The sequence below is a fragment of the Serinus canaria genome, chromosome 27 (assembly GCF_022539315.1).
Source record: "Serinus canaria isolate serCan28SL12 chromosome 27, serCan2020, whole genome shotgun sequence".
Taxonomy (NCBI): domain Eukaryota; kingdom Metazoa; phylum Chordata; class Aves; order Passeriformes; family Fringillidae; genus Serinus; species Serinus canaria.
The window spans coordinates 2,785,890-2,798,756 of record NC_066340.1 but is presented as its reverse complement, the minus strand read 5'-3'; the positions used below and the strand labels follow the sequence as shown (position 1 = coordinate 2,798,756).

The 12,867-nt window shown below is 46.1% G+C and overlaps 1 protein-coding gene and 1 long non-coding RNA gene across 4 annotated transcripts in view; one reads left to right on the top strand and one right to left on the bottom strand.

Annotated features, from left to right (window-relative positions):
• Positions 1-6,003, top strand: part of BRCA1 (BRCA1 DNA repair associated) — a 21,603-nt gene extending 15,600 nt beyond the window's left edge. For 2 of the 3 annotated variants that reach the window (XM_009096489.4, XM_030230925.2), the window contains 7 exons: positions 224-301; positions 760-800; positions 1,415-1,498; positions 1,889-1,943; positions 3,506-3,579; positions 3,960-4,020; positions 4,969-6,003. In XM_009096489.4, the coding sequence (XP_009094737.2) occupies positions 224-301; positions 760-800; positions 1,415-1,498; positions 1,889-1,943; positions 3,506-3,579; positions 3,960-4,020; positions 4,969-5,072 (497 nt within the window). In that variant the 3' untranslated portion in view covers positions 5,073-6,003. Of the gene's footprint in view, positions 1-223; positions 302-759; positions 801-1,414; positions 1,499-1,888; positions 1,944-3,475; positions 3,580-3,959; positions 4,021-4,968 lie in introns of those variants that run through there. The other variant, XM_030230927.2, reaches the window with a different exon arrangement.
• LOC108963021 (uncharacterized) overlaps positions 1-12,867 on the bottom strand; it is a 24,621-nt gene extending 11,754 nt beyond the window's left edge. The window contains exon 1 of the long non-coding RNA XR_001991748.3: positions 12,588-12,867. This is a non-coding gene — a long non-coding RNA (uncharacterized LOC108963021). The remainder of the gene's footprint in view (positions 1-12,587) is intronic.

Genomic DNA, 12,867 nt, shown 5'->3' with positions numbered 1-12,867 from the left:
GTCAGAGACAAACCTTTGTTATTCATTCCTTTGCTATTCTTAGCAAACCTTCTGCTGAAATCCTTTCTTCTGTTCTTTTAGTGCAGTTTTTAATATAATATATATCATAAAATAATAAATCAGCCTTCTGAACATGGAGTCAAGATTCTCTTCCCTCATCCTGGGACCAATGTCACAGCTAGTGGCAGATCTAAAAGAGTTTTTTCTGTTACTTGCCCTGCAGATGAGGAGCTGGTGTGTGAACGGACCCTGAAGTATTTCCTGGGCATTGCAGGAGGAAGATGGGTGCTCAGTTATCAGTGTAGGTATCACTGCTTCTGGAGATCAATGCTCTTTGCCCTCCTGCCAGGAATGCAGGGTCCACTGGTGCAGTAAATGAAAAGGATCTCTTCATGCTTTGCCAGCTGATGTTTCACAGTGTTTCTTCTAAATATTTTAGAAGAAATTAAAATTAAGAAACACAAGCAGCAATATCAAGCTTCTTACTCTTATGAATTACTTACTCTGTTTCTGCTCCTCACTATGGCAAAAATCTTTTGTCCCTCTTAATTTAAATCTTTGCGATGCATGGCATCACTTAGTGTAAAATTAGTATTATTTATAAATGGTTAAAAAATTCTTGAAGTACTTTCAGTGTTATACTGTATTCCTTTAGTACAAATACCTTCCATTTAATGGAGCAGTGAAGTCAAGTACTGGTAGTAGAAGAACCATTTTGCTGGATAAAATCACTTTTCTTCTTCTGATCTTTTTATTTAGGGGTAATTCAGTCTTTTAAAGCAGGAAGAATACTGGATGAGGTAAGTCTTTTCTCTTGAGTCAGATGTCAAAGGGTTAAATAATGCTGTTACATGATGGACTTGGGACTTTATTTGTATTGTACAGACAGATATTCTCTAAACATTCAATATGGAATTTTAGCTCTGAAACCCTGGGTTCTGGTTTTCCCAAAGGCTAGGACCAAAATCCACCTTTAGGCCCTGTGCATTCTTTGGTGTTGCAGACATAAGGAGTCCCTATTGTTTCTTAACAAGTTACAGACATATTTTTATAAGTGTTCCTGCTGATATTAATAGATTATAAGATAAAGCAAAATATCTATCCTTTGCTTAAGGAAATAATGTTATATACAGATAATTTCTATCCAATAAGACTTTACTGATAGACAATTACAGTCTTGGAGTGTCTTTTATTTAGTTTGCTAGATTACCATACAGCTTGAGTATCATTTGTTCCTTTAAAAATTGCCTGAGGCTGCAGGGGTTTTGTTACTCCAGCATTTCTCTTGCAAGGTCTTTTAATTCATAGATTTTCAGTTCTGAAATCTGACACCTTCCTGTTTTGAAGCAGAACTCTGACAGGAAAATGTTCTCAGTCTCTGAACTTCTGATTCCTTGCTTTTGTTGTGTTCCAGGAGAGCTTTGAAGTCAGAGGAGATGTAATCAATGGGAGAAACCATCAAGGTCCCAAGAGGGCCAGACAGGCCCTGACTGGAAAGGTACAAGCACATCAGGGATGCAAATGCTGTCCTGCTCTGTGCTGGCTGAGCTTCTGGAACTTCTCCCAGCCTCTCTGCACACAGAGTTGTACAAATTAATCATTTTTTATCCATGAAGGGTGAGCTCTGTCGGCAGCAGAGCAGATATTCTGTAGGGGCTCACTGAGCTTGGAGTCACTGCTGTCTTTTGATAACTTTGGGTTAGTGGTCTTTAATATTCTTTTAGTTTTATTCTTACATTCTTTTGGTTTGTAGGTTACAAAAAGCTTTGGATATGCTTTGTGGAATAGTCAGAGCTTGATAGCAAGCCCTGCAAATAAAAAAACCAGCATATAAGCATTGCTCTTGAAAAACCCCCTAAGAACTCTTAACATGTTCCTTGCTTTTCAGATCTTTAAAGGCTTTGAGATCTGTTGCTGTGGACCCTTCACTGACATGACTACAGGTGAGGGGTTTTAGTGGAATTGGATGAATGGTTAACACAAAAAATATTGGGAGGGACACTGTGCATTCACCAGAATTTTACATCTGACCTCTTCTTAGATAATTTTTTACCTCTTTTCCTCTTTAACTTTTAAAGTACCTACATAAGTTAAGGTGTAGGTAAATAATTTTATGCAGTTCTAGCTCCAAATGGAGTGGAAATGTTCTCTTCTATTTGGATGTCCTCAGACAGCCCCTGGCAATTTTGCATTTCAAACTAAGCCTTTTATCTAGTTTATCTCTGGATAAATTACCTGGGAAAAGCATCCATGTCATGCTGTCTGGTAATTGGTATTGATGCTCTTGATCTCTCATATTTGAGCATTTTTATTTCTGTCTCAGTACACAGTTCCTGAGTACCCTGTCCTTGCAGCTGACATCCTTATTGCAGCCTCCTGTCTATAGGAGCAAATGTTAGGAGTGAAACACTTTAACAAAGCTAAAACTTCATAGATAAAGAAAAAGCTGTTCAGCATAGCTTGATTTTTTTAATTTTAAAATTTAATAAACTATGTTACAAGTTTTTTAAAAATTTAATTATTTTTCTACTTCAAATTTTTGTACTTGACTTCCCATTTTTGTGGCTCATTCAGCAGATACTTTCTGATTTATCCAATATAACTTTATTTTTGACTGGGTGAAATATACTCACGTTTCTTGACATTTACAGTGATTGCTGCAGAGGATGCAGTGCTTGCCCCTGCTGCAGTGATCCTCAGTTTTGGCTCTTACACTTGAGAGACTTCATCTTCTTCACTACCCATTCAACAAATTGGTTCAAATTAATTACTTTGGCTACTTTTGTTAATGAGAAATAATCACAGCTCAAACTTCTCATTTTTAATTTCCATTTCACCTCTTGCATCCTTATGAGAAGAGGAAATAAATTGTGATTTTTTTTCAGGGTTTGGTTTTGTGCAGACCTGTCTGGGGGGTGAGGGGAGGGGGAGTTGATGTTCCCTAGCAGGTTTGGAAGTGAGAGAACTCTTTTTCTCACATCTTTAAGTGATGGTGCTTTGTGAATTGGAACAAACACTTAGGGAATTGTGTCAGCTTCAGTGGGAGAGAAAACACTGAAGTGACTTGTCACTGTCATATTTTCTGAGAAATCCCTTCACCAGGATTTCTTCCCCTGGGAAGCTGAGAAGCCTCAGATAAAAAGGAAAACAATAATTATCTGATTGTTTCTCCCTGTTTTGCTGCTTTGGAATATGGTTGGACATTGTTTACCAACAGGTGCATGTTTGATTGGTTTCATGTGAATTGTTTTTATTTAATGACCAATCACCACCAGCTGTGCTGGGACTCTGGAGAGAGTCAGGAGTTTTCATTATCATTCTTTGTAGCCTTGTCTGTATCCTCTCTCTATTCTTTAGCATAGTTTAGGATAACATTCTTTATATAATATCATAAAATAATAACTTAGCCTTTTAAGAACATGGAGTCAGATTAATCCATCTCTCCCCTGGCTGGGGTTGTTTGCCTATTCCACAGTGACTGACTGATTTCATCTGATCTCTTCAGAGCACCTGGAGTGGATGGTGGAGCTCTGTGGTGCCTCTGTGGTGAAGCAGCCTGACCTGTTCAGCCCCACAGCAGTAAGTGCTGAGGAGTTTTTACCCTCCCACAGCTGGCAGAGCTGCCTGCACAGCCTGGCAGTGCCCCTAGGCCTGGCCAGCCTTCACTGGAAGACTCCCTTGGAGTGGGGACATGATTGGTGTTGGCCAGGTCACTAATTTGTCTTGAAATTAGCACTGAGCCTTCCCTTTCCAGCTCCAAAAGCCTTTTAGTGACTGAGTGTAGTCACAGAATTTCTGGAGAGAAATCACAGAAGAATCTTGGCACCTAATGGCTTTCTCCCTCTGCTTAAATTCCCCTCTGAAGTGAAACTCTGAAACTAGTTAATGCTCTCTATAAATAAATATGAGAATTATATAAGAACAGACAACAATTTTTATTTTTTATCTTGAAATCCTAGAATTCTACTGCAGTTGTGGTTGTGCAGCCAGATGCTTGGAAGGAAAACGTGGATATTGGAGGTAAAGCAACATTTTTTGAGCTGCTTTCTGATTCACATCAAGTGTCTTTATCACACCTCTCCTTTGAATAGCTAAATACCAGAGGGTTGTTGAGAAATCAAAATTCTATTCATGGGGATGGAAGTATGTCTTGTAAGAAAAATCTAGAAGGACAAATATATTGTTTCTAGAACCAGCAATGGTTTGAAGAGCTGCTCTGGCAGATGAAAGCTGTTGCCTCTTCTTTATCATCAGCTCTACAGAAACTTCCCTAATTTAATAGTATTTAAAAGGTTGGGAAGGGTGTCCTTGGAGGACCAATAAGATCTAAGAGACAGATGGAACAAGATTCCCTTAGTCTGAAAAGGTCATGTTAAAAAGATTCAACAGATGTAGTTTTGCTTTTTTTTTTCTTTTAAGCAAAATGCTCAGGAGAAACCACGAGGCTTTGAAAGTGCAAGGGGGGTTCTGGAAGAAATGGGAGCTAGTTAGGCTCCACTGAAGTCCAACAAAACAGAGGAGCAGGATGATGGTGTAAAAACCCAGCTGTTTCCATGGCACTGGAAAAAGGAGAAAATAAAAAGATCCTGGAATGAGGAAGAACACTGAAAACACTTCAATAATTTTCTGTTGCTTCTCTTAATGAGACTCACTGCTTGTCACACACTCAGTGTGTCTGGGCAGACAGGAGCCAAAGCTCTGTCACTGAGGTCCTAAATGAAAAGACAACAAGTGCATTCTTTATTTTCAGTGTTTCTGTTGTGGTGTTCACTGCTCCCTGCTTGGCCAGCCCTGCTCTTGGAGCCCAGCCTTACCTGCCCTGGCAGGCACTGCCACATCTCTGCCTTTTTAGCAAGCCTTTTAAAAAGCAAACAGCTTATTCTGAAAGACATCAGTAGCCTCACCTTAAGCTTGTTTGGACCTCTTGATAACAGCTGCATCATTTATTTCTCTGTCTTTGTCTTGCAGCAATCCAGCAGCAGAGCAACGTTGCCCTGGTAACTCGGGAGTGGGTCCTGGACAGCGTGGCCTGCTACCAGTGCCAGGAGCTCAGTGCTTACCTCGTGTCCTGAGGGTGAGCAGCAGCTCTTAGCAATCAGAACATTACTGAAATATTACCCTCTGGAAGGTGGAATTGCCCTCTGTTCTTTAAAGCTTTACATTAGCTTAAAGGACTGTGAGATTATAAATGTTAAACCAATTTTAAAAGTTAGGGAATATAACATATGGCTTCCTCAGAGAAATGGTGAGGTGTTGTTTGCCACTGCAGCCAGTTTCTGTTTAAATACCTGGGGACAGTCATTTGCTTGGGGACATTCTTAAAAGAGGAATATTGGGCTCAGGGTTTCAATTAAAACATACCTGCACTCTGAGTAACCTCCATATTTTCATTTTGCTTAAATACAAACCCTGAATGCTCTTTTGTGATTATTAATGCACCAGCCTTGGCCACTGATTGATTGTGGTTGTGTTGAAAACTCTACAAACAGCTTTCCTCTTGTGCATCACAGTGCCAGAAACCTAACCAGAAACACAGGTGTGGTCCCCAGAAATGCAATGATTGAGTCTAAACAGAAGGGAAAGCTCAAAACCAGGCTTAAAACCAGGCTTAAAATTTAGTACCAGTGCTGTCAGGCTGATTGCTGACAAGTGTGTGTGGCACTGTGAAAGGATGATGAATAGATGCATTTTAGTATCCTGGTGACCCGTGATAAGCCCAAAAATATCTGCTTCTAATAGTCCCTGCTTGTAAAATGAGGCTGCAAAGAAATTGGCTTTTTATGAAAGAAAATGTCTTGCTTGTTTCTGTTGCCAAGCAATTCAATTTCATATCTAATTTTGTACTTTGGGAGCAGAACTGCTTGTTTAAAAAGCACAAAAATATGTAGCTAAGTTCATAAAATTGTTTTGTGATAAGATGCTGCTGTCTTGGAAAGTTACAGAAAGTATGTTTATAAATATTTGAATGCACAGAAGAAATAAAATTATTTTGGCAAATATTCACCTACTTGTTTAGCTTTTATGTGAACCAGTCCCTCAGTCTCTGCATTGAGGCACATGTGAAAAAACACCTCAGTCCCACCTCCTGAAAGAGGGAAGGAAGTGGAGACTTACTAGAGAAAGTAAAAATGTAAATGAGAATTTCAGAGATGCAATCAGAGCTGCAGTTGTATCACCCTGAGAAGTGCAAGTGTTATCAACTCTCCTGCAGCTGCCAAGTGCAGGTAGGCTGCTCAAGCATTGCTGCTGGCACTGGGAGGGCTGGAAGCGTTTGGTCAGCTGCTGTTCCCTCCTGGTGACAATGGCAGAGCTCCCAGCCTGCCCGGCCCGGCCTCACCCTCAGCTGCTGTTCCCTCCTGGTGACAATGGCAGAGCTCCCAGCCTGCCCAGCACAGCCTCACCCTCAGCTGCTGTTCCCTCCTGGTGACAATGGCCGAGCTCCCAGCCTGCCCGGCCCGGCCTCACCCTCAGCTGCTGTTCCCTCCTGGTGACAATGGCCGAGCTCCCAGCCTGCCCGGCACAGCCTCACCCTCAGCTGCTGTTCCCTCCTGGTGACAATGGCCGAGCTCCCAGCCTGCCCGGCACAGCCTCACCCTCAGCTGCTGTTCCCTCCTGGGTGACAATGGCAGAGCTCCCAGCCTGCCCGGCACAGCCTCACCCTCAGCTGCTGTTCCCTCCTGGTGACAATGGCAGAGCTCCCAGCCTGCCCAGCCCGGCCTCACCCTCAGCTGCTGTTCCCTCCTGGGTGACAATGGCAGAGCTCCCAGCCTGCCCGGCCCGGCCTCACCCTCAGCTGCTGTTCCCTCCTGGGTGACAATGGCCGAGCTCCCAGCCTGCCCGGCCCGGCCTCACCCTCAGCTGCTGTTCCCTCCTGGGTGACAATGGCCGAGCTCCCAGCCTGCCCGGCCCGGCCTCACCCTCAGCTGCTGTTCCCTCCTGGGTGACAATGGCCGAGCTCCCAGCCTGCCCAGCACGGCCTCACCCTCAGCTGCTGTTCCCTCCTGGGTGACAATGGCCGAGCTCCCAGCCTGCCCGGCCCAGCCTCACCCTCAGCTGCTGTTCCCTCCTGGGTGACAATGGCAGAGCTCCCAGCCTGCCCGGCCCAGCCTCACCCTCAGCTGCTGTTCCCTCCTGGTGACAATGGCAGAGCTCCCAGCCTGCCCGGCACAGCCTCACCCTCAGCTGCTGTTCCCTCCTGGTGACAATGGCAGAGCTCCCAGCCCAGCCTCACCCTCAGCTGCTGTTCCCTCCTGGGTGACAATGGCCGAGCTCCCAGCCTGGCCTCACCCTCAGCTGCTGTTCCCTCCTGGGTGACAATGGCCGAGCTCCCAGCCCAGCCTCACCCTCAGCTGCTGTTCCCTCCTGGTGACAATGGCCGAGCTCCCAGCCTGCCCAGCACAGCCTCACCCTCAGCTGCTGTTCCCTCCTGGTGACAATGGCAGAGCTCCCAGCCTGCCCGGCACAGCCTCACCCTCAGCTGCTGTTCCCTCCTGGTGACAATGGCCGAGCTCCCAGCCTGCCCGGCCCGGCCTCACCCTCAGCTGCTGTTCCCTCCTGGGTGACAATGGCCGAGCTCCCAGCCTGCCCGGCCCAGCCTCACCCTCAGCTGCTGTTCCCTCCTGGGTGACAATGGCAGAGCTCCCAGCCTGCCCAGCACAGCCTCACCTTCAGCTGCTTCTACTCTTATCTCTGCAGCCCGTGCTGGCAGTGGCTGTTTGATCATCCACATTTCAAAGGACAGCTGGAGGCAAGGACTAAATCCTGCCTGTTGGAGGCCAGGAAAAGGCCAAGCAAAACTGTTTTGCTTTGTGAAACTGTCCCCAGATATTGGTGCAAAGATTCTCTCTATCAGGTCAGGTACCAGCTCCAGGTGGATGATTGCCTACAGGAATGACACCCAAGGTGCTGCTGCTCCTCCTTGGGGGTGACCAGGTCTGTGGAAACTCTGAAGTGTTATCTGTGAACTTTCTTTGTGATCCCCACCTGCTGCAAGATTTGAATGAGGGGAAATGATTTCCAAACAGCCAAAGCCAAGGAATGCTTCCAGAGGAGCAGCTGAGGGGATGAGGGATCTGTCCTGGAACCCATCTGCACCTCTCCAGTCACATTTCCAGCTTTGCTAATAAAGCCCCAGCCCCTGGAGCACTCTCTGGTGACAATGGCACCAGTCTGGGTCATTCTGATCTCAGCTTCCCAGGAGGAAAATCCTGGGTGAAGGGATTTTTTCAGGGAATGTGAATGCCACAGGGCTGAGTCAGGTCAGAGCATTCCAGCTCCAGCTGTGCACAGCTGCCTGCCTGCTGTGAGCTCTGCTGCTCTGTGCTGGGCTGGGTTGGCCCAGGGCTACCAGCCACATCTGTCACTGACATATTTGATGAAAAATCCTTTTGCTAGGATTTTTTCTCCTAAGAAGATAAGGGGCCTCAGAAACAAAATGTAAACAATAATTATCTGCTGCTGTGGGATGCAAAAGGAGCATCTTTGATTGGTCTCATGTGGTTGTTTTTAATTAATGGCCAATCCCAGTCCAGCTGTCTCAGACTCTCTGGTCAGTCACAAGATTTTATTATCATTCCTTTCTATTCCTTTCAAGCCTTCTGATGCAATCCTTTCTTCTATTCTTTTAGTACAGTTTCAGAATATAATTTTCTTTTAATATAATATATATAATAATAAATCAGCCATGAAACATGGAGCCAAGATTCTCATCTCTTCCCTCATCCTGGGACCGCTGTGAACACCCCCACACACACCAGCTCCAGGAGCCCTCGTGCTGCAAAGGTGCAGAAAAGGAAGAAATCCCAGAGTTCAAATGAGCCTCTCTTGAACTGGCAGAGTGTCAGAATTCAGGACATCCCTCTGGCTCTCCTGGATTGCCCAAGCCCCTGCCAGAGGGCTCAGAGATCCTGGCACAGAGCCCAGGATCCCTGTGACTTTGATTATGACCCATGGAAAAAATCACCAACCTTATATGAGGATCTGCAAGCCACAAAAGTCTAAGTAGAATAATAGTTAGTTTGTCATGGGGTGAAAAATAGATTTTTTGGGGTTTTTAGAATGGGGGTTCAGGGGGAAAGATGGAGGAATCTGGGTGTGTCCAGCCTTTCTTCCTTTTTCTTCTTGGCTTCCATCTTCTGCTGTGATGCTGGCACTTTTGGATTGGTTTAGAGTAGAAGCTCACTGTCTAACACAGGCCATAGGTATTGGGAAGCTATGGTAAATAATGTACACGTAGTTTTTAGTATAAAAAGGTAACACCAGAGTGCCTCTGTCAGACCTGCTGAATGGACCTCGGCAGGCCAGAGAAAGAATTTTATAGATGAGAAAAAATAAACAACCTTGAGAATGAGAACTGAAGAGTTCTAACTCCTTCTTTGACTGCTGGGCTGGGAAAAGAGACTTTGTGACACATCTCGGGGTCACTGTGAGCAGCAGAAGCCCCAAGAGCAGCTCCCAGCTCTGACCATGAACCTTCACAGCCAAGAGAAATAGGAAATGTCAGCAGAGCTGCCAGTACAGTGTGGATCTGAGGCCAGAGGAGATCTGAGCTCTCTGTGGATCTGAGAAGCCTCAGAGGAGACCCTGGGGCACCTGGCAATGGCCCTGCTTTGGTTTTCAGTGGCCTTTGTCACAAAATTCTTTGCTGTGTCACATCAGTCTCTGCTCCAAGCAGGTGCTCCAGCCCCTGTGTAGGAAATGACAAAGAGCCCCTGCTGTAAGGTGAAATCAATCTGAGAGTGAACCCCCTGTCTTCCCCACGTGTTTGCTCTGACCCTAGCTGATTTCTACAGCTGTCAATGAACCACCTCATTGCCCTGAATCAATCAACCCATTGTAATCAATGAAAATGGATGTGTGTATGCAAAATGGCAAATGCTTCCCTCAGCCAGAGCCTCAGGGGAGCAGGCTGTCAGCAGACATGCTCTGCAAAGCTTCTTTCATTTCTCTAAGCCAATAAATACAAATGCTAAACACTTCAGGACCTGAATATTAATGCAGGTAATTAAACACGTTTTTTTTTTTCCTGGCAGATGACTTCAGCCCTGGCCTGGAGGGGCTCCATGAGCAGAACCTCCTCCCCGAGTCTCCTGTTGCATGAACAGATCCTTGGCCCTTGATTTATCCCCACAGAAAGGTGGGAGGGGGGCACAAAGGACATAATTAGGCAAGGCAGCCATGTGCAAGACAGATAAAATTTCCTCCTCCTTTTTGACTGAGCTGGTTCTTATCAAGGTTGTGAACAAGCCCAGGGTGGTGGTTTGGAATTGTAACAGCCTGACCCGAGGCTCCTGCTGCCTGTGGCTGTTCTGGGCAGGGGCTGGGAGAGCAGCAGAGCAGCCCCAGCCTCTGCAGCTCAGCCTGGGACCCTCCCCAGGGAAATCTCACAGGGGAGCTCAGCAGGGCTTGGTTTGGAGCTCTTGGCCACCACAGTCCTGCACCTTGGACACCAGTGCAGCTCCTGAGTGACACCTCCCCTGCAGCCCTGGTGACACCACTACAGCTGTGGAGTGACAGCCCTGCAGCTCTGGGGTGACCCCTCCCCTGCAGCAGAGATCCCTGCCTGAGAGGAGCAACCCAGCAGTAATAATCATCGCAAATAATTATTGGTTATAATCCTCTAAAATTGTGGGGAGTTAAAGCAATGCCCTGTCTGTTCCCAGCTCTGTCTGTCTGTACCCAGCTCTGTCTGTCTGTACCCAGGTGTGCTTTCCCCACCCCCAGCAGCAGCAATCATTCTGGCTGCAGTGGGAGCGGGGCCAGGCCAGCTCTGCAGAGCCTGGGTGATGCTCTCAGAGCAGGGTGCACAGGTCAGGCTCTGCAGGGTCTGGGTGATGCTCTCAGAGCAGGGTGCACAGGTCAGGCTCTGCAGGGTCTGGGTGATGCTCTCAGAGCAGGGTGCTCAGGTCAGGCTCTGCAGGGTCTGGGTGCTCTCAGAGCAGGGTGCCCAGGTCAGGCTGTGCAGGGTCTGGGTGATGCTCTCAGAGCAGGGTGCACAGGTCAGGCTCTGCAGGGTCTGGGTGCTCTCAGAGCAGGGTGCACAGGTCAGGCTGTGCAGGGTCTGGTTGCTCTCAGAGCAGGGTGCACAGGTCAGGCTCTGCAGGGTCTGGGTGCTCTCAGAGCAGGGTGCACAGGTCAGGCTCTGCAGGGTCTGGGTGATGCTCTCAGAGCAGGGTGCACAGGTCAGGCTCTGCAGGGTCTGGGTGATGCTCTCAGAGCAGGGTGCACAGGTCAGGCTCTGCAGGGTCTGGGTGATGCTCTCAGAGCAGGGTGCACAGGGTCAGGCTCTGCAGGGTCTGGGTGATGCTCTCAGAGCAGGGTGCACAGGTCAGGCTCTGCAGGGTCTGGGTGATGCTCTCAGAGCAGGGTGCCCAGGTCAGGCTCTGCAGGGTCTGGGTGCTCTCAGAGCAGGGTGCACAGGTCAGGCTCTGCAGGGTCTGGGTGCTCTCAGAGCAGGGTGCACAGGTCAGGCTCTGCAGGAGCTGCAGGGGAGCAGCAGAGGAATGAGCTCTCCCAGAGCCCGAGCTCTGCCAGCTGGGCTGCATTGGCATGGGCAGCACACCCTGGCACAGAGGCACTTCTGGGCTTGGCAGGAAATTCACTCTCCTTTCCCCCTTCTCTGCAGCTCTCAAGAGAAATATTGGCTGCAAGACTCACTCAGATCTCTCTTAAATTCACTGACCACATAGAAACTTTAATTTATAATTTAACACTTAAAAATATTTTAAACATTAAAATTAGAGGATAAAAATAAACTAATCAATAAACAAAATTTGCTTGGCCATTCTCAAATTCACTGTCCACATAGAAACTTTAATTTATATTTCAAAAGTAAAAATAAATAAATAAATATTAATTATAAAAACAAAAATTTAGAATAATTGTAAAATAAAAACAAATTAATAAATAAAAATTGATATTTCTGTGCTTGGCTGTTCTCAAATTCAGTGACCACATAGAAACTTTAATTTATAATTTAAAATAGAAAAGAAATTCAAACAAATAAAAGTAATAAATAAAAAATATTAATTATATAAATAAAAATTTAGAATTAATTAAAAGATTTAAATCAATAAATTAATAAATAGAATTACTATTTCTGTTCTTGGCTGTTCTGAAGGAATGGGTACAGGATGCAGTGAACAGCCTGCACCCCTTATGGGGAATGGCACTGAGTTTTCTCCCCAGGACAAGGGAAAATAGATTTTTTTAATTTGCTAATCTAGAGAAAAAGCCTGGCAAGGAAAAAGGGTACCTGAATGGGCAATGGGATTGGGGGCATGAGCTAGAAACTCAATTCCCCAAGGAATGCAGCTTTTCCATGAGCCCCTGCAATCCTGTCCCAGCCCCAGCCCAAGGACAGGCTCTGGGTCCCTGCCCTGACCAAAAACCACAACCACAGGTGAGACACAGATTACAGAGAATTATTGGAGGTTACAGAGATTACAGAGAATTATTGGAGGTTACAGAGATTGTAGATAATTATTGGATGTTACAGAGATTACAGAGAATTATTGGAGGTTACACAGACTATAGAGAATTACTTGATGTTACACAGATTATAGAGAATTACTGGATGTTCTCCTCACCCACACCTGGTTCCAGCCATGATGACAGCCTGGCAGCACTTGGCTCCTGGTCAGGCTTCCTCTTCCTCTCAAGTAGGAATTTGGATCTGTGTTTGTCTAGTCCTGAGCTGGTCTGAGGTGTTTCTCTCAGCAGCACTGATGGTTTTGCTGCAAGAGATTTTTTAAGCTGAAATAAACCTCAGGAAATCAAAGCCTTTCAAGGCAGGAGTGAGAAGGATGTGAGAGTGCAAGCAGGGAGGGAAAGGCTGCACACAGCTCCTGGGAAAGTTCCTGATGAAGA